Source organism: Procambarus clarkii, chromosome 23, assembly GCF_040958095.1.
Source record: "Procambarus clarkii isolate CNS0578487 chromosome 23, FALCON_Pclarkii_2.0, whole genome shotgun sequence".
In the NCBI taxonomy this organism is placed as follows: Eukaryota; Metazoa; Arthropoda; class Malacostraca; order Decapoda; family Cambaridae; genus Procambarus; species Procambarus clarkii.
Window position 1 is genome coordinate 14,659,033 of NC_091172.1, and position 23,029 is coordinate 14,682,061.

The following is a 23,029-nucleotide window of genomic DNA, read 5'->3' on the forward strand; positions in this document are numbered from 1 at the left end:
AGACCACTATAGCTGGACCCGAGTTAACTGTTCCTAGTAATGTTGTTATGCAGTTTGCAGTACCTACTCCTCTAGTGAAGCCAAATATGTGTTTATGAAGGTCTCCAGTCTTCCACAGTAGCCTATTTAAGACCATCCGTTCTGCAGTTTTACTAATGCATGATGTTAATGAAATGGGTCTGTAATTGCCAGGTTCATTCGGCTTAGGAATTGTAATGATGTCTTCTTTCTTCCAAGAGGTCGGTAGTTTGCCTTGCTGCCAAGATGCATTGATAACGTCCAATATCCCTTGTTCTCCAGCAGGACCTGCGTGTGTGATCATTGAGTATGTAATGTTATCAGCACCTGGTGCAGTGTCCTTACCACCTTTTATGGCTCTGATTAGTTCTTGTTTGGTGAAGGGACAGTCACATTCGTCATTTGTAGCTATGCTCTCATGAATGACTGTCAACCTCTCTTGTTTTAATTGTTCTTGCTGCCTTCGGACCATTACAGGAAGCTGATATGAAGCTGTTCTTTCTGCAAATTAGAGAAGTCTCTCAGCCTCCTGCAATGGTTGACCAGCCTGTGGTCGGGCTGGACGACCTGATATAGTTTTAATCTGACCACATATCTTGCCAAGACTACTATGTTCATTTAGAGTTTGACACCACTCAAACCATCTTGCCTCCTTTACCTCTCTAGAAACTCGTCTTGTTTCAGATATCACCGCTCTTAGCAGAGTTCTTCCTTCTGGTGTGGGGTTTCTCTTTAGATGTTTTCTGAAGATGTTGACTCTGTGGTTCAGTTCTTTAACATCATTACTTTAGAACCAATAGTTCTTTCGTTTTGTGTTACCTGTGATAATGATTGGAATAGCTTTGTTTGCAGCAGCTGCAATGGCTTCCTGCAGATTGGTCTCGTGTATGTTCAATTCCTCAGGTGGCGTGTATGTTGCATACCATTTTTCAAGTTCCTCTTGGTATATATATTCCAATTGGCATATTTTAAATTTCACCTAGATTGTGTGTTGTTGTGTAGTGTGGTGTTGTGTAGTGTGGTGTTGTGTAGTGTGGTGTTGTGTAGTGTGGTGTTGTGTAGTGTGGTGTTGTGTAGTGTGGTGTTGTGTGGTGTGGTGTTGTGTGGTGTGGTGTTGTGTAGTGTGGTGTTGTGTAGTGTGGTGTTGTGTAGTGTGGTGTTGTGTAGTGTGGTGTTGTGTAGTGTGGTGTTGTGTAGTGTGGTGTTGTGTAGTGTGGTGTTGTGTAGTGTGGTGTTGTGTGGTGTGGTGTTGTGTGGTGTGGTGTTGTGTGGTGTGGTGTTGTGTAGTGTGGTGTTGTGTAGTGTGGTGTTGTGTAGTGTGGTGTTGTGTAGTGTGGTGTTGTGTAGTGTGGTGTTGTGTAGTGGGTGTTGTGTAGTGTGTAATGGTGATGTGTAATGTAGTGTGGTTGTGTTGGAGAGGATGTGGAGAGAGAGAGAGAGAGAGAGAGAGAGAGAGAGAGAGAGAGAGAGAGAGAGAGAGAGAGAGAGAGAGAGAGAGAGAGAGAGAGAGAGAGAGAGAGAGAGAGACAGAGACAGACAGAGAGACAGAGAGAGACAGAGACAGAGACACAGAGAGAGACAGAGACAGAGAGAGAGAGACAGAGAGAGAGACAGAGACAGAGAGACAGAGAGACACAAAGAGAGAGGAGGAGACAGATACGGACAGGTATACACAGAGAGGCGGGACCACAGAGCCAAAGCTCAACCCCCGCAAGCACAAATAGGTCAGTAGAGAGAGACAGGAGGACACAGACAGACTCCAAAGACAGAAGAAAGTAACGTCAAATGGCAGGAAAATGTGCCAGTAATTGTTGGTCATGTTTTCCCGCTTTTTGCTTAACTGAATTAAAATAAAACTATTAATTGTTCCCAAGACTACGATTTGGGCTCCGGTTTATTGAACCCAAGATGGAGACTCCTTCTGTCTGTCTCTGTCTGTCTGTCTGTCTGTCTCTCTCTGTCTGGCTCTCTCTCTCTCTCTCTCTCTCTCTCTCTCTCTCTCTCTCTCTCTCTCTCTCTCTCTCTGTCTCACAGTGGATGAGGACTCACCTCGTGGTGGATGAGGACTCACCTCCGGGTGGATGAGGACTCACCTCCGGGTGGATGACGACGCGGGTGACGGGGAACTCCTCGTGCTTGAGGGGCTCAGCGGTGGTGCTGACGTCGTACTCCCCTAAGCGCACCTTCAGCACCTCCGCCAGGCGGCTCCCTGAGTCCAGGCTGCCCGAGGGAGAGGAGAGAGAGGGAGGGGGAGAAGAAGAGACAGTTAGTGTGTGTCTTTATCTTTCAATATCCCGGCCTTAACCACCATCTATCATATTACATGGTTAATATTCTCAAAGTTCTGCCCCTGATCAAACTTCGTGGACGACCAGAAGTTTGCACCCCATAACACAAGGCGCTCAGCTATCAACAGCCTCATGCTGGTGGTGTCTTTCTCAAGAACAGCACTCCATCAGCGGTCATTCCTAAGCTGACTCCCATCTGGGACCTGCTCCCACAACACCTTGAGATGCCACAGATGAAGTCTCTCTACCACATGAAGGCTCCGGCACGCAGCTGGCTCGTGGCCCGTCCTCTTCCTTACGTGAGTGTTATACTTAACATTAAAGTTAGTTTATTACTAATATATACACATAATAATCTCGTCGGATAAATTAGTCTTTAGGCGCAGCTTCAGATAACAGCTCTTGTGTGAGGCTTCACCAGACACCTTAATGGTATTCTTTGAACTATGGGTCTAGTTACAGATACACTGAGAGAGAGAGAGAGAGAGAGAGAGAGAGAGAGAGAGAGAGAGAGAGAGAGAGAGAGAGAGAGAGAGAGAGAGAGAGAGAGAGAGAGAGAGAGACAGAGAGAGAGAAACAGATATAATTACAGTTTAACTAAGTGTTCAGTATGTAATGTTGTAATACTCGGTGTCTCAACAGAGTCCCTAATGTCTATCTTACCATTAAACACTCTAAACCCCTTCTTACATCCCTTAACTCAACCCCCCCCCCCGCTCTAACCCACCCCTTAGTACCCCTTACCCACCCCTTGGTGCCCATACCCAGCTGATGTGTGGTGGTATGGATGGTTGTGGTGTTGTGGATGGTTGTTGTGGTGTGGTGGTTGTGGTGGGGTGGACCTCCCTTTAACCGGACCACGAGACACAGTAACTGTGTCTCACAGTATCCGTACGGTGAGACACTCGGCGCCTCGTACGGACCAGAGGAATGTGTTAATGAACGCATCGTACCGTTTAATCCAAGTGTAATTACCTTGGGATGGTTACCTTGGGGTAGTTACAGGACGAGAACTACTGTCCCGTCTGGCCGGTCATCTTTGTCGTAGGACGACTGGTAACTACTGACGGTTTTGGCCTCCACCACCTTCTGCCACTCTGTGTGTGTGTGTGTGTGTGTGTGTGTGTGTGTGTGTGTGTGTGTGTGTGTGTGTGTGTGTGTGTGTGTGTGAGTGTGTGTGTGTGTGTGTGTGAGTGTGTGAGTGTGTATGTGTGTGTGTGTGAGTGTGTATGTGTACTCACCTATATGTACTCACCTATATGTGCTTGCAGGATCGAGCATTGACTCTTGGATCCCGCCTTTCTAGCTATCAGTTGTTTACAGCAATGACTCCTGTCCCATTTCCCTATCATACCTAGTTTTAAAAGTATGAATAGTATTTGCTTCCACAACCTGTTCCCCAAGTGCATTCCATTTTTCTACTACTCTCACGCTAAAAGAAAACTTCCTAACATCTCTGTGACTCATCTGAGTTTCCAGTTTCCACCCATGTCCCCTCGTTCTGTTATTATTACGTGTGAACATTTGATCTATTTCCACTTTGTCAATTCCCCTGAGTATTTTATATGTCCCTATCATATCTCCTCTCTCCCTTCTTTTCTCTAGTGTCGTAAGGTTCAGTTCCTTCAGCCGCTCTTCATATCCCATCCCTCGTAGCTCTGGGACAAGCCTCGTCGCAAACCTCTGAACCTTCTCCAGTTTCTTTATGTGTTTCTTCAGGTGGGGGCTCCATGATGGCGCGGCATACTCTAAGACGGGTCTCACGTAGGCAGTGTAAAGCGCCCTAAAAGCTTCCTCATTTAGGTTTCTGAATGAAGTTCTAATTTTCGCCAGTGTAGAGTACGCTGCTGTCGTTATCCTATTTATATGTGCCTCAGGAGTTAGATTAGGTGTCACATCCACTCCCAGGTCTCTTTCTCGAATCGTTACAGGTAGGCTGTTCCCCTTCATTGTGTACTGTCCCTTTGGTCTCCTGTCACCTGATCCCATTTCCATAACTTTACATTTACTGGTGTTAAACTCCAGTAGCCATTTCCCTGACCATCTCTGCAGCCTGTTTAAGTCCTCTTGGAGGATCCTACAATCCTCGTCTGTCACAACTCTTCTCATTAATTTTGCGTCATCCGCAAACATTGACATGTATGATTCCACTCCTGTAAACATATCATTTACGTAAATTAGAATGTGTGTGTGTGTATGTGTGTGTGTGTGTGTGTATGTGTGTGTGTGTGTGTGTGTGTGTGTGTGTGTGTGTGTGTGTGTGTGTGTGTGTGTGTGTGTAGACCATAAGACATGTAACTTCTAAAAAACAAGCTAATTATAACTCGTAAAGGCATTTAGATTTACCTTATGAAGAATTAATTCGAACTTTCCAGGTGTAATTAATAACTAATGAATGATATCATCACTGACACCTGGTCTAAGACACGAGTATTTGCAGGAGCAGGAGCAGGAGGAGCAGGAGAAGGAAGAGGAGAAGGAGCAGGAGAAGGAGCAGGAGAAGGAGCAGAAGAAGGAGCAGGAGAAGGAGCAGGAGAAGGAGCAGAAGAAGGAGCAGGAGAAGGAGCAGGAGAAGGAGCAGAAGAAGGAGCAGGAGAAGGAGCAGGAGAAGGAGCAGAAGAAGGAGCAGGAGAAGGAGCAGGAGAAGGAGCAGAAGAAGGAGCAGGAGAAGGAGCAGGAGAAGGAGCAGAAGAAGGAGCAGGAGAAGGAGCAGGAGAAGGAGCAGAAGAAGGAGCAGGAGAAGGAGCAGGAGAAGGAGCAGAAGAAGGAGCAGGAGAAGGAGCAGGAGAAGGAGCAGAAGAAGGAGCAGGAGAAGGAGCAGGAGAAGGAGCAGAAGAAGGAGCAGAAGGAGCAAGAGAAGGAGGAGGAGGAGGTTAAGGAAGAGGGAAGACTCACTAGTCGTCGACACAGTGGGCGGCTGTGAGGATCCACTCCTCGTCCAGGAGTGAGGCGCCACACACGTACAGATCCTGTGGCTGTTCCAAGATGGCCGCCTGCAAAACAAGCGACTGTCGTCATATACAAACAAGTGACTAACGCATGTAAACAATAAACTCACAAAAACTTTAATACTATGAAAAGACAAACAAAATAAACTATTAATATAAAATAAACAAAAAACAAGTATAAACTGAATTGACAATTAATACTTCAAAATATAACAAACTAAAAAATGAAGAGAAAAATTGCACGGAAAATGGAAAAATAAAGTTAAAGGTACAAAAATGAAGACAATTAAACATGAAATAGTTGGTAAACACAAAATATAAAACAAATAAAAACAATGACAAGCAACTCAAGGTTATAAACAACAGTCAAACAAATAAAGAGCCAATCATTCTGAAGTGAAAAGCAGAACGGAAATAAGTAAAATATGTCGTGATGAATGATAGGAAAGTCTGTTGGCCTCTCTCTCTCTCTCTCTCTCTCTCTCTCTCTCTCTCTCTCTCTCTCTCTCTCTCTCTCTCTCTCTCTCTCTCTCTCGTCACTATCACTTTAAACTCTGGCTCTATCTCTCTCACACGCTTCTTATCTCTATCAATTTATCTTCCACCCTATCTCACTCACTCTCATATATATAAAGATACTCACATGTACATATAGATACACACATGTAACTTCAGATATACAAATAAACAAACAGATACACACACATACAAATAGATACACACACATACAAACAGATACACACAAATACAAACAGATACACATACAAACAGATACACACGCATACAAACAGATACACACAAATACAAACAGATACACATACAAACAGATACACACGCATACAAACAGATACACACAAATACAAACAGATACACATACAAACAGATACACACGCATACAAACAGATACACACACTGCTACGGTTATCCCTGCATAACACTGGACTCTGCCTGTTCCTCACGTCGTCAATATCAGTTTGTTCATATATTATCCGTCAACATCAAGAACTGCCAACAATACCTGCCACAACGTACTGTCCAGTCTCTCCTTCTCCTTCCACCAGAGTCCAGCACCTGCGACTCACCGGCTCCAAGTTACCAACCAGCAAACTACCACTTACCGGTTCCTCAGCTTCGCGCCAGTATGACGTCCCCGCCCGTATATAAGGGCTGGCCGAGGCCGTGGTCAAGCAGAAACCATCTGGTGCTCTCAGCTCACATGTGTTTTCCCTTACCTTGACGTTCTTAGGAACGGTTGACATTCAGAGCACATTGTATAGTGTCACGTTCATCTTTTGTCAGTAATGTAAATTCACTTGAATATATATTTTCTTTTTGATTGCGTTAAGCTAAGTGGTTATGAGGTTTTGTCATTTATGATTTATCATTATTTTTGGTAAGATTAAAGTAAATTTTTGCTAAGGTTTGTTATATTAAATATGTAAGTGTTTATTTTCTTGTTTTTCACCGGCAATTCGTACATAGTAAAGGATTCAATAGCTTTATTTTATTTTGTTTTCTCAATTTGTTATATTAATGAGGGATTGGCATAACACTTGTCAGGACAGTTACTGCGCTAGTCCAGGTCACATCACGACACATATACAGCTGCACACATATACAAACAGCAGCACCCATATCAACTCATGTACACGAGGTAGGGGAGATGACGCCGGAGCGCGCGCACACACACACACACACATACACCCACACACACACACGACATACACACACACACACACACGCTCAGGTGGTACATGAAGGAGAGGGAAGACTCACATGCCAGGGCCACTCAGACATCTCTGCCTGGCCGTCCTTCCTGCCGTCGGAGCCCTTGGTGCCGCATGACTTCTTCTTGTTCCTGAGCGGGAGGATGCCGATGGGGCTGGCGTTGAGGGGCACGAAGCAACACACGCTGGAGGCGCTCAGGCCGCAGTAGCTGTATGGCTGGCCTCCGCTGGTGGGGGGGGGGGCAAGGTTACTGTCTTAGTCTCTCTCTGTGATGCTTGTACTCACCTAATTGTGCTTGCGGGGGTTGAGCTCTGGCTCTTTGGTCCCGCCTCTCAACCGTCAATCAACTGGTGTACAGATTCCTGAGCCTACTGGGCTCTATCATATCTACATTTGAAACTGTGTATGGAGTCAGCCTCCACCACATCACTTCCTAATGCATTCCATTTACTAACTAAATCCACTTGTGTGTGTGTGTGTGTGTGTGTGTGTGTGTGTGTGTGTGTGTGTGTGTGTGTGTGTGTGTGTGTGTGTGTGTGTGTGTGTGTTGTATGTGTGTGTCGTGTGTGTGTGTGTGTGTGTGTGTGTGTGTGTCGTGTGCACGGAGAAGTTTTATGAGTAATTTCATAAGCATTGGAGAACTACATGCACAAAATATAAACAGAAAGGTGCTGCATATCCTCTTCTTCGAGGCTGAGGGTCCTTACGACAGCCCCTCCTCCGAATAGCCAGTACGTTTTAATAGTAAATGTAATAAGTACAATCCTGACTACAGGCTTAGTACATAAATACACTTAATCGCCAGAATCGCACCAAAATATTCTGAATACTAGAGTTTACCTGAAAAGTTGAATAGAAAAACCACGACCTAACCTAACCTTCTTAGTGTATGAGGACAAGCATTTTATTGCTTCTTAATTACAATTTGTATTTAATCTATAGCTATACTGATATTACAGTTTTATAAAACTAATAAAACAAAACTAAAATCTTTCAATAAATTATAAAGTAACTCAGGATATTTTCAAATTTATTATAAAATCTCTATTGTTTAATAAAAATGAAAAAGAAATTCTTTATATTTAAAACTTGTGTATATAGAATTGAACATGAAAACTTCATCCTAAAATTTTGAGTGTCTTATCAGAAAATGAGGAGAATATATGGGGAGATTAATGTAACAGCACAATAAGTGTAATTATGCGCTATGCAGAACAGTCTGGAAATGTACTTATTTCATTAAGTATGAAAATGTACTGTCTATTTCTATTTGGAGGATGTGTTGCCCTACAAACACATCCAGAGGTGATAGCCCTATACATAATTTAATATATATATATATATATATATATATATATATAACTTATTTAATCAAACAATGCGGTGTGCTTAAATCCACGTTTCTGGTCGCCCCAAAATATTCACTACATACCTAAAAACAAGTCTACTGAACTTAAATGGAGTTTAGGACACCTTGCTAGTGAACACAATTCAATTCTCACGTGATGGAGGACCAGACTCGTGAGTTCAGTCCCATCCCAGTGTCTCACTAATATATCATATATACACAAATAGAATAACCAGCACGATATCCGTCCACCACCTCCTGTGAAGGGGGGGGGGGGTTGAGGAGGGGGGCAGGGAGAGCGGGGGTTGAGGAGGGGGGCAGGAAGAGCGGGGGCTGAGGAGGGGGGCAGGGAGAGCGGGGGTTGAAGAGGGGGGCAGGAAGAGCGGGGGCTGAGGAGGGGGGCAGGGAGAGCGGGGGTTGAGGAGGGGGGCAGGAAGAGCGGGGGTTGAGGAGGGGGGCAGGAAGAGCGGGGGCTGAGGAGGGGGGCAGGGAGAGCGGGGGTTGAGGAGGGGGGCAGGAAGAGCGGGGGTTGAGGAGGGGGGCAGGGAGAGACGCGTCATGATCGACCAGTCGTGACCCGAGGCGGGCAGGTGGCGGACATACTTCAAGAGACCTAATTAGGTAATGTCTGGCTCTCACCTGGAGCGTTGGTCCGCCGGAGGGAGGGAGAGAGGGAGAGAGGGAGGGACAGGGTAGGAGGGATATGTAGGGAGGCCAAATTAAGAAAGAAAAGAAGCCAAGGAAAGCCGAAGTAGAATATTCAGGAAGCCAATTAGATGACCAATATATATATATATATATATATATATATATATATATATATATATATATATATATATATAAATATATATATATATATATATATATATATATATATATATATATATATATATATATATATATATATACATACACACACTATCAATCCACCCTTACCCCAGACCAATATACATACAGGTATACAACGTCTCACCTCGTGATACAGGTCCAATACTCCATACAATGGCAACCAAATTCGTTCTCGTGGTCGTTTTGCGGCGCCCCGCGAGTGGTGGTGGTGGCCACCAGCACCAGCACCACCACACACCTCACACACACGCTCCTGTATGGGGGAGGGAGGGAGGGAGGCTTTAGCTGAATGTTCCAGTGAAATAGGGTTGATAACTGGGGCTCCATGATGAAGTGCAGAGAAAGGGGGGACAAAGAAATAGTGAATCAAAATGAGAAATAGAATCAGTGTTGTAACTTTAATATTAAACACTTGAAATCTAAATTCTTTGAAAGTATGTGAAACTTAATAGGTAAAGAAATTGGTGAGCAAGTTGCGGGAAATTTTACCTACTATATCAATATTATTATCTAAGAAATGTATTATTTCTATATTATATAATAATTATACCAGAATCACTACATATTCACTATATCCTACGGGACAATGCCACCTGTGATCATGTACACCATAGGGCCCTATAGGGGCCTACGTGACTTAGTACATGATATCTCAAAGATCTAGAAGCTTCGAGAAGAATACCTTAATTAATGAACTATTGGAACAATCAATCGATTTCCGGTAAGGATTAAATCAAATCCTTAATATGAATCAGTAGTATGAACAAATCCACAAGGGCCGTGACGAGGATTCGAACCTGCGTCCGAGAGCATCCCAGGCGCTGCCTTAATCGACTGAGCTACGACATGGTGAAAAGGAGTTGAAACCAAAGTTCTACTGAACTTACTGGATCCTGCAGCCTCTCCGAGGCACAACCAGGGTTTTACACAACTCCCCCCCATGCACTCGAGCTATGTCAATAGGCCGTTCTCCCTCTCGATTAAGGCAGCGCCTGGGATGCTCTCGGACGCAGGTTCGAATCCTCGTCACGGCCCTTGTAGATTTGTTCATTTGATGCATCACGCAATTGTGATTTCTGTGTGTAATCAATAGTATAGCAAGTACAACTTATAATCTTTAAATCTTATATCTATATTATAATCACATCTTATCTCAATCATATGTCTAGACAGTAAAATTAATCAATCAATTTCCATTGAAAGCTGCCCACTTTAGGGAGAGGGTGGAGCCAAACTCGGGAGAGAAGTGGCCTATAGGGCGCCCCGGGGCAGAAAGCGTTTGTTTACTAAACAGTGAAAACGTGTAATGATGCCTTATGAACATTATTCTGCAAAGGACACCATAATAACATATCTTTATCACCAGTGATTACTCTCTAGCACTGGGGGAGTACCTGGACAATATCTACAACGAAAATTCCTAGTACATTATCTAAAATTCCTAGTACATTATCTAAAATTCCTAGTACATTATCTAAAATTCCTAGTATATTATCTAAAATTCCTAGTACATTATCTAAAATTCCTAGTACATTATCTAAAATTCCTAGTACATTATCTAAAATTCCTAGTATATTATCTAAAATTCCTAGTACATTATCTAAAATTCCTAGTACATTATCTAAAATTCCTAGTACCAGAACAATATACAGCAAACCGGTGACATAAAACATTGTGCCTAAACTCTACAACAGAAAGTTATCCAGTCTGGCCACTTGTCAGATGGCACCCGCCAATCAGACATAAGTATATAGTGTTATTGTGTGTTAATTGGCCAATTGCATGCTTGTATAACCTTGATATATCCAATAAGTCTGTTTGTCGTTATATTTTTGGTGGGGCAACGCCTCATATTTCAGAAAGTTTTTATTAATCTTGCAGCGACTGAATCTTTTCACAGCAACCAGACACTCGTGAGGTACACACCCTCATGAGTGTCCTTGTCTCAGAAAAGTCATGTCAAGCCCAACTGAAGCTCTTCATGTAAATTGAATATATATCTGATATAATTGATAATATACGTTAAGTTAACAATTGCTTACTTGGTTATCTTTAATTTATTATATAAGTTTATCAAATTGAATATAATCTTTAGTATTTAGTTAACAGTATTTAGACCACATTTAAAGTCATTTATTATCATATCTCTATAATACTAATTGTTGTGTTTATTAGTATAAGAATATTGGCTGTTATAGTTATGGTGCTGGGCTGTACATGTTTAGATCCCTGATTTAAACTGAACCAGTGTTCAATTATAGAACTGAATTATTAAATCTTATCTTTGTATTAACAATACAAGCTGCTGTGTAAAAATTGTCTGCAGGTGGATTGTGGATCTTCAATCAACTTCTCCATTCATCCTTAGGGGCCCCACCTGCCCCTTACAGCCCACATGCAGTCTGTTATTAGGAAAGAGGAGCTAGGATTTATGACCCTAGCTGGGGACTTTAGTTGAATTAAATTTGCAAACAGTATTTTTTTAATTTAGTACAGTACAAGTCCCTAATAGTTCTCCTTACATATCTTTTCCGACAGTTTTTCCCACACAAGTGAATAGTGCAGAGAAAAAAAGATAAAGAAATTAGGAAAGTAAATTGAGAATGGACCTTGTGAGATAACATAAACACAAATGAGTTACATAAATCTCATACAAATTTTATTGTCAGCTAACTTGTCAATTATTGTCATATTCATAGTCAACTAACACAACACCTGTACCCCCCTATTGGACTATTTTCCAGGAACTTCCTTTCGACAGCTCATAAAACGGAGGAAAGGGTCCTGAAAGATATTGTTGATAGGAACGTTATCCCTACAAACAAAAAACAGAAAATGCAATTGACGATTTACTATAAAACCAAGAAAACGGCCAATCATATATCATATGATGTGTATCTTCTTACACATCAAGAAGTCAACACCAGCAATCAACAGCCAATTAATGCACAACTATATTCTACCCACTTCAAGACTCTGCACCAATATAGAAGCATAAAAAAATATGGGCCAATAGGCCCTCTGCAATTACTTCCATTCTTACCTTCAATTTATCCAATTAATACCCATTGTTTCGTGTTCTGTCCTGTGTTGAAAGTTTTGTTCACCTCATCCAAAACTGTTGTAACATATCACCTCGCCGAAAATGCGGGTATAAAATAAAATGAAAGCTGTTTAAATCATAGCATAGTAAGAACTCTGTTTAGTGTTTGCAGGTTATAGTTGTGTGTGTGTAAACTAAAAATCTTTGAAAAGGTAATAAGTTATTACGAAACGAGTTCAAGTGTCGCGTCAGACTAGAAATAAAAACGAATTTTCGAGAATTGATTTTTCAATTACCATCAACAGTGAAAAGAAACATAAGAAGTATTGAGAAAATTCGTGTTAAAATTATTAATCTTACTTTTTCGGTCATATTTAATAATATATGTCTACAGGAAAGACTGCTACCAATATATATATATATATATATATATATATATATATATATATATATATATATATATATATATATATATATATATATATATATATATATATATATATATATACACACACACATACACACTAGCAACCTGTCCCCAGACAAATGTATTTTAAGTTTCCGTAAAAATATTTAAGTCCACCTCAAAATTACTTTAACTATCAAATGCTGCAAAACGTTTTCTGTGAAATTTTCTACCGTCAACTATAATATTTTCATGAACCTGGTCTGTCTCTTTTTTTTTTTTTTTTCCTTATCCACCTACACGTCTTTTTTTCCCTTCCCTCTTCCCCAACATCTCCTTCTCTCCCTCTCCATCTTTCACCTCACTTCGCCTTTCCACAGATCTCCCCCCCCCCTTCCACCTCTCCTTCCCTTTCTACTACTTACTAGTATTTATATTTTTTTATTTACGCAAATATTTGAAAACTATTTTCTACTTTGAGTCTTTCTTTGAATTCACCACCTACCATACTTTGTATTCCCGTCCATCCAGCATATTTATTCATTTACATGGGATTGAATTCCTTTCCAAGACTTCAAGTCTCCCACTACGTGATTTTGTATTCCTTGTATTTTACAATTAGCCGTCCCCCGTGGTGTAGTGGTTAAGACACTCGCTCGGCGCTTTGCGAGCGCTTTGTCCTGGGTTCGTATCCTGGCCGGGGAGGATTGACTGGGCGCCAATCCTTAACTGTAGCCTCTGTTTACCCAACAGTAAAATGGGGACCTTGTTGATAAATGATTAATCGGGTCGTATTCCGGGTAATATTAGTATTAAGGACCTGCCTGTAACGCTACGCGGCTGGTGGCTGTACAAGAGTATATGAACTCTTGTTTATATACATAAATAAATAAATAAATAAAAATTATTCACGGTTTTTAATTCTCGCTCTTGGTGGTATTGAATGGTATTACTACTCGGGTTTTGCATTCACCTTCTACCTGACATTGTATTCTCCGTGTGTCTGGTGCTTGTATTCATCGTCTACCTCGAGACTGAATTCCCACTTTACCCGTATAAATAATTTAAGGTTCGTTCCGCTTGTGGAAATGAGAGTGAGGGAGCAATTTCCTGCAACAGTAACTGGTGGGATGGGTGTAGGGGAGGCCCACCCTGCTTCCTCACCCACACCATCACCCACACCATCACCCACACTATGGGTGGTGATGGAAAAGGCTCGTAGAGCATCTGGAGGGAAATAACTTTGTAACGCACCACCAACATGGGTTCAGAGATGGTAAATCGTGCCTCACAGGTTTAATAGAATTTTATGACCAGGCAACAAAAATTACGCAGGAAAGAGAAAGGTGGGCCGACTGCATTTTTCTGGACTGCCAGAAAGCCTTTGACACAGTACCCCATAAAAGGCTGTTAAAAAAGTTGGAGCAACAGGCAGGAGTAAAAGGGAAGGTGCTCCAGTGGATAAAGGAGTACTTTAGCAACAGGAAACAACGAGTAACGGTGAGGGACGAGACATCAAAGTGGCGAGATGTCACCAGCGGAGTCCCACAGGGCTCAGTACTTGGACCCATCCTGTTTCTAATATATGTGAACGATCTTCCGGAGGGTTTAGACTCATTCCTCTCAATGTTTGCTGATGATGCAAAAATTATGAGAAGAATCAAGACGGATGAAGATAGACAGAGACTACAGGATGACCTGGATAAACTGGAGGAATGGTCTAGAAAATGGCTGCTAAAGTTCAACTCAGGAAAGTGTAAGGTGATGAAATTAGGAGCAGGGAGCAGGAAGGGAACACAAGGTATCATCTGGGAGGTAAAATCTTGCAAGAGTCAAATAGAGAGAAAGATCTGGGGGTTGATATCACACCGAACCTGTCCCCAGAGGCCCACATCAAAAGAATATCATCAGCGGCATATGCTAGACTGGCCAACATAAGAACTTCCTTTAGAAACTTGTGTAAGGAATCTTTCAGAACCCTGTATATGTCAGACCAATCCTGGAGTATGCAGCTCCAGCCTGGAGTTCATACCTAGTTAAACACAAGACAAAGTTAGAGAAGATTCAGCGGTATGCCACCAGGCTCGTCCCGGAACTGAGAGGAATGAGCTACGAGGAAAGGCTAAAGGAGCTGAAACTCACATCCCTGGAAAACAGAAGAGTAAGGGGAGACATGATAACCACCTACAAAATTCTCAGGGGAATTGACAGGGTGGACAAAGACAAACTCTTCAGCACGGGTGGGACACGAACAAGGGGACACAGGTGGAAACTAAGTACCCAGATGAGCCACAGAGACGTTAGAAAGAATTTGTTCAGTGTCAGAGTGTTAATAAATGAAATGCACTAGGAAGTGATGTGGTGGAGGCTGACTCCATACACAGTTTCAAATGTAGGTATGATAGAGCCCAATAGGCTCAGGAATCTGTACACCAGTTGATTGACAGTTGAGAGGCGGGACCAAAGAGCCAAAGCTCAACCTCCGCAAGCACAATTAGGTGAGTACAATTAGGTGAGGTGAATACTATCCCCTGCACCATCGTCCACCACCGCCGCCCACCACCGCCGCCCACCCCTCCAACACCATCTTCCCTACACCGCCGCTGGCCACACCACCACCACCACCACCCACACCACCACCACCACCTGCTGGTGACCTAGGGGACCCTCACAGCTGATGACTGGAAGAGAGGAAATATTTATACATGATTGCAAACGTTTCAACACCTCTGTTGCAGTGGCCGAAGCTTTCTAATAGTGTCGTGTGTGTGTTCTTCCCTCAGGAGACTCCCACGTGTGCCTGAACACGTGGGACTCTCCTGGGAAGTAGCATGTTATTGTTAACTGGATGGGGTACCCGGTGGTGCTCGGGTCGATCCGGCGCCTGTGGCACGCCCACGCACCATCCCCATCCCTCCCACTCACTATCCTACCCCGATCTCCACCCCCCCCCCCACAGTCTCGCTTCAAGACCTCCTCTCCCTATCCATACCTTCCCCCCCTTCCTATCCGCCATTACTGTGACTATTTCCCCTATACACTGTCTCCATCACTGTAACCAACTGGTGGCATTTGGACGCAAAATGTCGCCTGTCATACAAGTGGTGAAGTCTATGGACTCGGAGCTGAATATTTCACATCGAGAGACTTCATGCAGAAGGGATATTGGGGTCGTGCCATCTACCGGAGGGGCACTGGGGTCATGCCCTCAATCAGAGGGGCAATGAGCTGACCCCAAACCCATTATTAATCCGGCACAAATTAATGTGCTAGTCCCAAGGGTCTGCCTCCAACCTCGAACGGATATTCTCTCTTATTAAAATATACAACTAGTGGATGGCCAGCATTGCCCGGGTCTCTATGTCCGTCTCCTCTCTCCCTATCTTCATCTATCCATCTATTTATCCTCCCTCTCTGTTCGCCCCTCTCCCTCTTCTCTCAGAAAATATTAAAAAAAAACACTGAAACATATCTACGGGTCTAAGAAATTATATTATTATGCCAAAAAAAAACTGAATGTTAATAACTCGCCATATTTCCCACCAGACTCCGTGAAAATGATCTGAGGGAGTGTTTATAATTGCTAATATTTCTTAAAGCATTTAACCTAGGCCTACTCCGACCAGCCTATGTCCGTCCAGTACACCAGACCACACACCTTGGGAGTTTGGGTGTGGCTAGCACCAGGCGTCTGGCCTCCATCTTAGGAGAAACATACAAAAACCCATAACAGTAACCCCCCCCTTTTATTGGTATAGATATTCACAGTACACAGTTAACTATTCATAATAATTTAAGTGAACATTCTTCATTTAATTATGCTGTAATTCAGGACAACTCACTTATAATTCCCTCGTTATATAGATTAATGAGACGCATCCCTTCATATTATTCTTACAGTGAAAATGTATTGTGACACATGTGAATTCCACCATATCCCAGCTCCTTGTCCTCCAACCCGTTCTCGCACTTGCTTACAGTCAATATTGACATATTTAATAAGTGCATATGTGACATACTAATTGTGAATATTTTAGTTTACCTTGAAAAGCTTCATAGAAAACACCGACCTCACCTAACGTTCTTAGTATGTAAAGATAAGCATCTTATTGCTTCTTAATTACAATTATTACTTAACCTATACCGTTGATAGGTTTAGTAATACTGCAGACTGCATATTTCTGGACTGCCAAAAAGCCTCTGATTCAGTACCGCACATGAGACTGCTGTTCAAACTCGAGAGGCAGGCGGGTGTGGGAGAAAAGGCCCTAGCATGGGTAAGGAACTACCTAACAGGAAGGAGCCAAAGAGTTACGGTAAGGGGCGAGAAGTCGGACTGGCGAACAGTAACGAGTGGAGTACCTCAAGGATCGGTGCTGGGACCAATTCTATTTCTTGAATATGTTAACGCCATGTTTACAGGAGTAGAGTCCTACATGTGGATGTTCGCGGATGATGCAAAGTTGATGAGAAGAGTTGTGACAGATGAGGATTGTAGGATCCTCCAAGAGGACCTGAGCAGGTTGCAGAGAAATGGCTACTGGAGTTCAACACGAGCAAATGTAAAGTTATGGAAATGGGACTAGGTGATAGGAGACCAAAGGGACAGTATACAATGAAGGGGAACTGCCTACCTGTGACGACGCGCGAAAGAGACCTGGGTGTGGACGTAACACCTAATCTATCTCCTGAGGCACATATAAATAGGATAACGACAGCAGCGTACTCTACACATCATTCAGAAACCTAAGTAAGGAGGCATTTAGGGCGCTTTACACTGCCTACGTGAGGCCAGTCTTAGAGTATGCCGCCTCATCATGGAGTCCCCATCTGAAGAAGTATATAATGAAACTGGAAAATGTTCAGAGGTTTGCAACGAGACTCGTCCCAGAGCTACGAGGGATGGGGTATGAGGAGCGCCTGAGGGAACTGTGCCTTACGACACTAGAAACAAGAAGGGAGAGGGGGGACATGATACGAACGTATAAAATACTCAGAGGGATTGACAGAGTGGACAGAGACGAAATGTTCACACGGAATAGTAACAGAACGAGGGGACATGGGTGGAAGCTGGAAACTCAGATGAGTCACAGAGATGTTAGGAAGTTTTCTTTTAGCGTGAGAGTAGTGGGTAAATGGAATGCACTTCAGGAGCAGGTTGTGGAAGTAAATACTATTTATAATTTCAAAATTAAGTATGATAGGGAAATAGGACCGGAGTCATTGCTGTAAACAACCCATGCTCGAAAGGCGGGATCCAAGAGTCAATGCTCGATCCTGCAGACACAACTAGGTGAGTACAACTAGGTGAGTACACACACAGGTGTCTCCCCGAGCTGGTGGTCACCATGTGTAGTGTGTACACATGGGCAACACGCCAAGAATGACGTCATAATGGCACTAATCAGTTGGAGAAACATGTGTTGCTTCTACCCTCTCCCTCCCCAACCCCTTCCCTGCACCTACCCTCTCCCTCCCCAACCCCTTCCCTGCACCTACCCTCTCCCTCCCCAACCCCTTCCCTGCACCTAACCTCTCCCTCCCCAACCCCTTCCCTGCACCTAACCTCTCCCTCCCCAACCCCTTCCCTGCACCTAACCTCTCCCTCCCCAACCCCTTCCCTTCACCTACCCTCTCCCTCCCCAACCCCTTCCCTTCACCTAACCTCTCCCTCCCCAACCCCTTCCCTGCACCTAACCTCTCCCTCCCCAACCCCTTCCCTTCACCTAACCTCTCCCTCCCCAACCCCTTCCCTTCACCTAACCTCTCCCTCCCCAACCCCTTCCCTTCACCTAACCTCTCCCTCCCCAACCCCTTCCCTGCACCTAACCTCTCCCTCCCCAACCCCTTCCCTTCACCTACCCTCTCCCTCCCCAACCCCTTCCCTTCACCTAACCTCTCCCTCCCCAACCCCTTCCCTTCACCTAACCTCTCCCTCCCCAACCCCTTCCCTTCACCTAACCTCTCCCTCCCCAACCCCTTCCCTTCACCTAACCTCTCCCTCCCCAACCCCTTCCCTTCACCTACCCTCTCCCTCCCCAACCCCTTCCCTTCACCTACCCTCTCCCTCCCCAACCCCTTCCCTTCACCTAACCTCTCCCTCCCCAACCCCTTCCCTTCACCTAACCTCTCCCTCCCCAACCCCTTCCCTTCACCTAACCTCTCCCTCCCCAACCCCTTCCCTTCACCTAACCTCTCCCTCCCCAACCCCTTCCCTTCACCTACCCTCTCCCTCCCCAACCCCTTCCCTTCACCTACCCTCTCCCTCCCCAACCCCTTCCCTTCACCTAACCTCTCCCTCCCCAACCCCTTCCCTTCACCTACCCTCTCCATCCCCAACCTCTTCCCTTCACCTAGCCTCTCCCTCCCCAACCCCTTCCCTTCACCTACCCTCTCCCTCCCCAACCCCTTCCCTTCACCTAACCTCTCCCTCCCCAACCCCTTCCCTTCACCTAACCTCTCCCTCCCCAACCCCTTCCCTTCACCTACCCTCTCCCTCCCCAACCCCTTCCCTTCACCTAACCTCTCCCTCCCCAACCCCTTCCCTTCACCTAACCTCTCCCTCCCCAACCCCTTCCCTTCACCTACCCTCTCCCTCCCCAACCCCTTCCCTGCACCTAACCTCTTGCCCCAACCCTCCTTCCCTGCCAGTGGTGCTACTGTGTGGAGGTCAAGGCTGCCAGTATAGAGGTCAAGGCTGCCAGTATGGAGGTCAAGGCTGCCAGTATGGAGGTCAAGGCTGCCAGTATGGAGGTCAAGGCTGGGTGCTTATCACCCCACATCCACCACAGCCAACTCCAACAACCAGGTAAGACACCCACCAGTAACTACACCACCAGCAAGAGGTGACAGCGAGGCCCCACAAGCCTCGTGTTAACCCTGGCAGGTGGAGTGTACCTGTTCACTACTTGTGGACGAGGGGCCAGATTCACGAAGCAGTTACGCAAGCACTTACCAACGTGTATATCTTTCCTCAACCTTTGACGGCTTTGGTTACATTTATTAAACAGTTTACAAGCATGAAAACTTGCCAATCAACTGTTGTTATTGTTATAAACAGCCTCCTGGTGCTTCGGAGCTCATTAACTGTTTAATAATTGTAAGCAAAGCCGCCAAAGATTGAGAAAAGATGTACAGGATCGTAAGTGCTTGCGTTACTGCTTCGTGAATCTGGCCCGAGGCCCTCACAGCCACTTGTCTTGTCATCAACAGAAAACGGGAGATGGGTGAAGCCTCTTCGTTTATTTTTCTCACTATTATTGATCTTAAAGATTTTACTGAGGTAATAGTAACCTACTAGCGGTGGTAGTAGAGTAATTAATAATTATTAGCCTGCTAGCAGTCGTCAGCTAGCAGTAATTAGTCATAGTAAGCCTACTTGCTAAATCAAGCTAAGCCAATCTTGGCTTATTGTTGCAAAGCACATCCTCTGCAGGTGTGTTGAGCAGACCTGCAACAGGTGTAGAATACTAATTTACAGCTGTGGATCACCACAACAACACTGAGAAGTGTATATTATATATATATATATATATATATATATATATATATATATATATATATATATATATATATATATATATATATATATATATATATATATATATAATATACATATATTATATATATATATATATATATATATATATATATATATATATATATATATATACTAATATATATATATATATATATATATATATATATATATATATATATATATATATATATATATATATATATATATATATATATATATATATTAGTATATTTTGGTAGCAGTCTTTCCTGTAGACATATATTATTAAATATGACCGAAAAAGTAAGATTAATAATTCTAACACGAATTTTCTCAATCTTTCGTACATTTCTTTTCACTGTTGGAGGTAAATCAAAAATCAATTCTCCAAAATTCATTTTTATTTCTAGTCTGACGCGACACGAGCGCGTTTCGTAACACTTATTACATTTTCAAAGACTTTAATTACAAATACACAACTGAATAGAACTTACGCATCTCCGTTTTTATATCTACATTTGAGAGAGGTGGATGGGGTGAGGTGGCATTAATAGGGTATTAATTTCATCAACACAAGACAGAACAAGAGGTGGTATTAATAGGGTATTAATTTCATCAACACAAGACAGAACACGAAACAATGGGTATTGAATAGAAGTGATTGTAGAAAGCCTATTGGTCCATATTTCTTGATGCTTCTATATTGGAGCGGAGTCTTGAGGTGGGTAGAATATAGTTGTGCATTAATTGGCTGTTAATTGCTGGTGTTGACTTCTTGATGTGTAGTGCCTCGCAAACGTCAAGCCGCCTGCTATCGCTGTATCTATCGATGTGTTGTTTACTAGGATTTCTCTGGCGATGGTTTGGTTGTGGGAAGAGATTATGTGTTCCTTAATGGAGCCCTGTTGCTTATGCATCGTTAAACGCCTAGAAAGAGATGTTGTTGTCTTGCCTATATACTGGGTTTTTTGGAGCTTACAGTCCCCAAGAGGGCATTTGAAGGCATAGACGACGTTAGTCTCTTTTAAAGCGTTCTGTTTTGTGTCTGGAGAGTTTCTCATGAGTAGGCTGGCCGTTTTTCTGGTTTTATAGTAAATTGTCAGTTGTATCTTCTGATTTTTGTCTGTAGGGATAACGTTTCTATTAACAATATCTTTCAGGACCCTTTCCTCCGTTTTATGAGCTGTGGAAAAGAAGTTCCTGTAAAATAGTCTAATAGGGGGTATAGGTGTTATATATATACATATATATACATATATACATATATATATATATATATATATATATATATATATATATATATATATATATATATATATATATATGTATATATATATGACCCATCACCAGTACAAAGTACCAAATGGACGAGGGAGGAGAGGAGATAGGAGACACAAACAATACAAATGGGGGGCAGAATAAAATGAGAGAGAGAGAAAAAAAAAGCCTAAGCCCCACAACTAACCAATGGGAAGGGAAGCCGAGCTGACAGTCACGTCAGATAAATGTTTTAACCTTGTGTCCCCCCCCCCCTCCCCTCCCCCTCACTGCTTGTTAAGTCACAGGCGGAGAGTGTCCGTGGTGGTTGGGCTGGTCCTTGTTTGTGTCTTACTACCGTGATGGGATTTATGGAGTGGAAGTGGTAATTATATGAGAGGAAAGGAGGGAGAGAGAGAGTATGAGTGTGTGTGTGACAGTGAGTGAATGAGTGGGTGATAGAAAGAATGAGTGGGTTTATGAGTAACATCACTTCTCTACACGAGCACCACATGAAATAAAAACAAGACATGTGTAAAACTTAAACGTATTATAGGTCAAAGTAATCCTAATTATAGGATTATAGGAATGAACTCGTGTCCAGGAGAGAGCCTAAGAACACCTCCCACACACAATACACAACTGTTTACAAAACACAAGATGAGATAAAGGCTTAAATCATTAACAAAAAACAAAATTCTCCAGTAAATCTGGTGAGCTTGTGGGATGATGAGTTGTGCTTCACAATGTCCTCACACACAACATGACATCATTCTTGTAGTACTGTTCAGGTATTCCTTGCTGAGGCTGTCAGGGTCAGGCAGCAGTGTTGAGTTCATCTCACACTCAAACTTTCATCGTAATATGCGAAAAAAAAGTATATTTCATGGCAATTTTTTTTATATAAATTGTTTAACTCACATCACTGTTGATATTAAGGTGATTTTGTAGTTTGTTAATGGCTTATGTTGGTGTGTACTCGCCTATTTGTGCTTGTGGGGGTTGAGCTCTGGCTCTTTGGTCCTGCCTCTCAACTGTCAATCAACTGGTGTACAGGTTCCTGAGCCTATTGGCCTCTATCATATCTACATTTGAAACTGTGTATGGAGTCAGCCTCCACCACATCACTTCCTAGTGCATTCCATCCGTTAACTACTCTGACACTGAAAAAGTTCCTTCTAACGTCTCTGTGGCTCATGTGGGTACTCAGTTTCCACCTGTGTCCCCTTGTTTGCGTCCCGCCAGTGTTGAATAGTTTATCCTTGTTTACCCGGTCGATTCCCCTGAGGATTTTGCAGTTTGTGATCATGTCTCCCCTTACTCTTCTGTCTTCCAGTGTCGTAAGGTGCATTTCCCGCAGCCTTTCCTCGTAACTCATGCCTCTTAGTTCTGGGACTAGTCTAGTGGCATACCTCTGAACTTTTTCCAGCTTCGTCTTGTGCTTGACAAGGTACGGACTCCATGCTGGGGCCGCATACTCCAGGATTGGTCTTACATATGTGCTGTACAAGATTCTGAATGATTCCTTACACAGGTTCCTGAACGTCGTTCTGATGTTAGCCAGCCTCGCATATGCCGCAGACGTTATTCTCTTTATGTGGGCTTCAGGAGACAGGTTTGGTGTG

At 43.3% G+C, this 23,029-nt stretch overlaps 1 protein-coding gene across 1 annotated transcript in view; it reads right to left on the reverse strand.

Annotated features, from left to right (window-relative positions):
- The window catches only part of LOC123764081 (chymotrypsin-like protease CTRL-1), a 184,144-nt gene that overhangs the window by 18,016 nt on the left and 143,099 nt on the right, over positions 1 to 23,029 (reverse strand). The window contains exons 2-5 of the mRNA XM_045751600.2: positions 9,304 to 9,432; positions 7,031 to 7,208; positions 5,202 to 5,299; positions 2,112 to 2,238 (exon numbers count right to left, since the gene is read on the reverse strand). Of these exons, the coding sequence (XP_045607556.1) occupies positions 2,112 to 2,238; positions 5,202 to 5,299; positions 7,031 to 7,208; positions 9,304 to 9,432 (532 nt within the window). The remainder of the gene's footprint in view (positions 1 to 2,111; positions 2,239 to 5,201; positions 5,300 to 7,030; positions 7,209 to 9,303; positions 9,433 to 23,029) is intronic.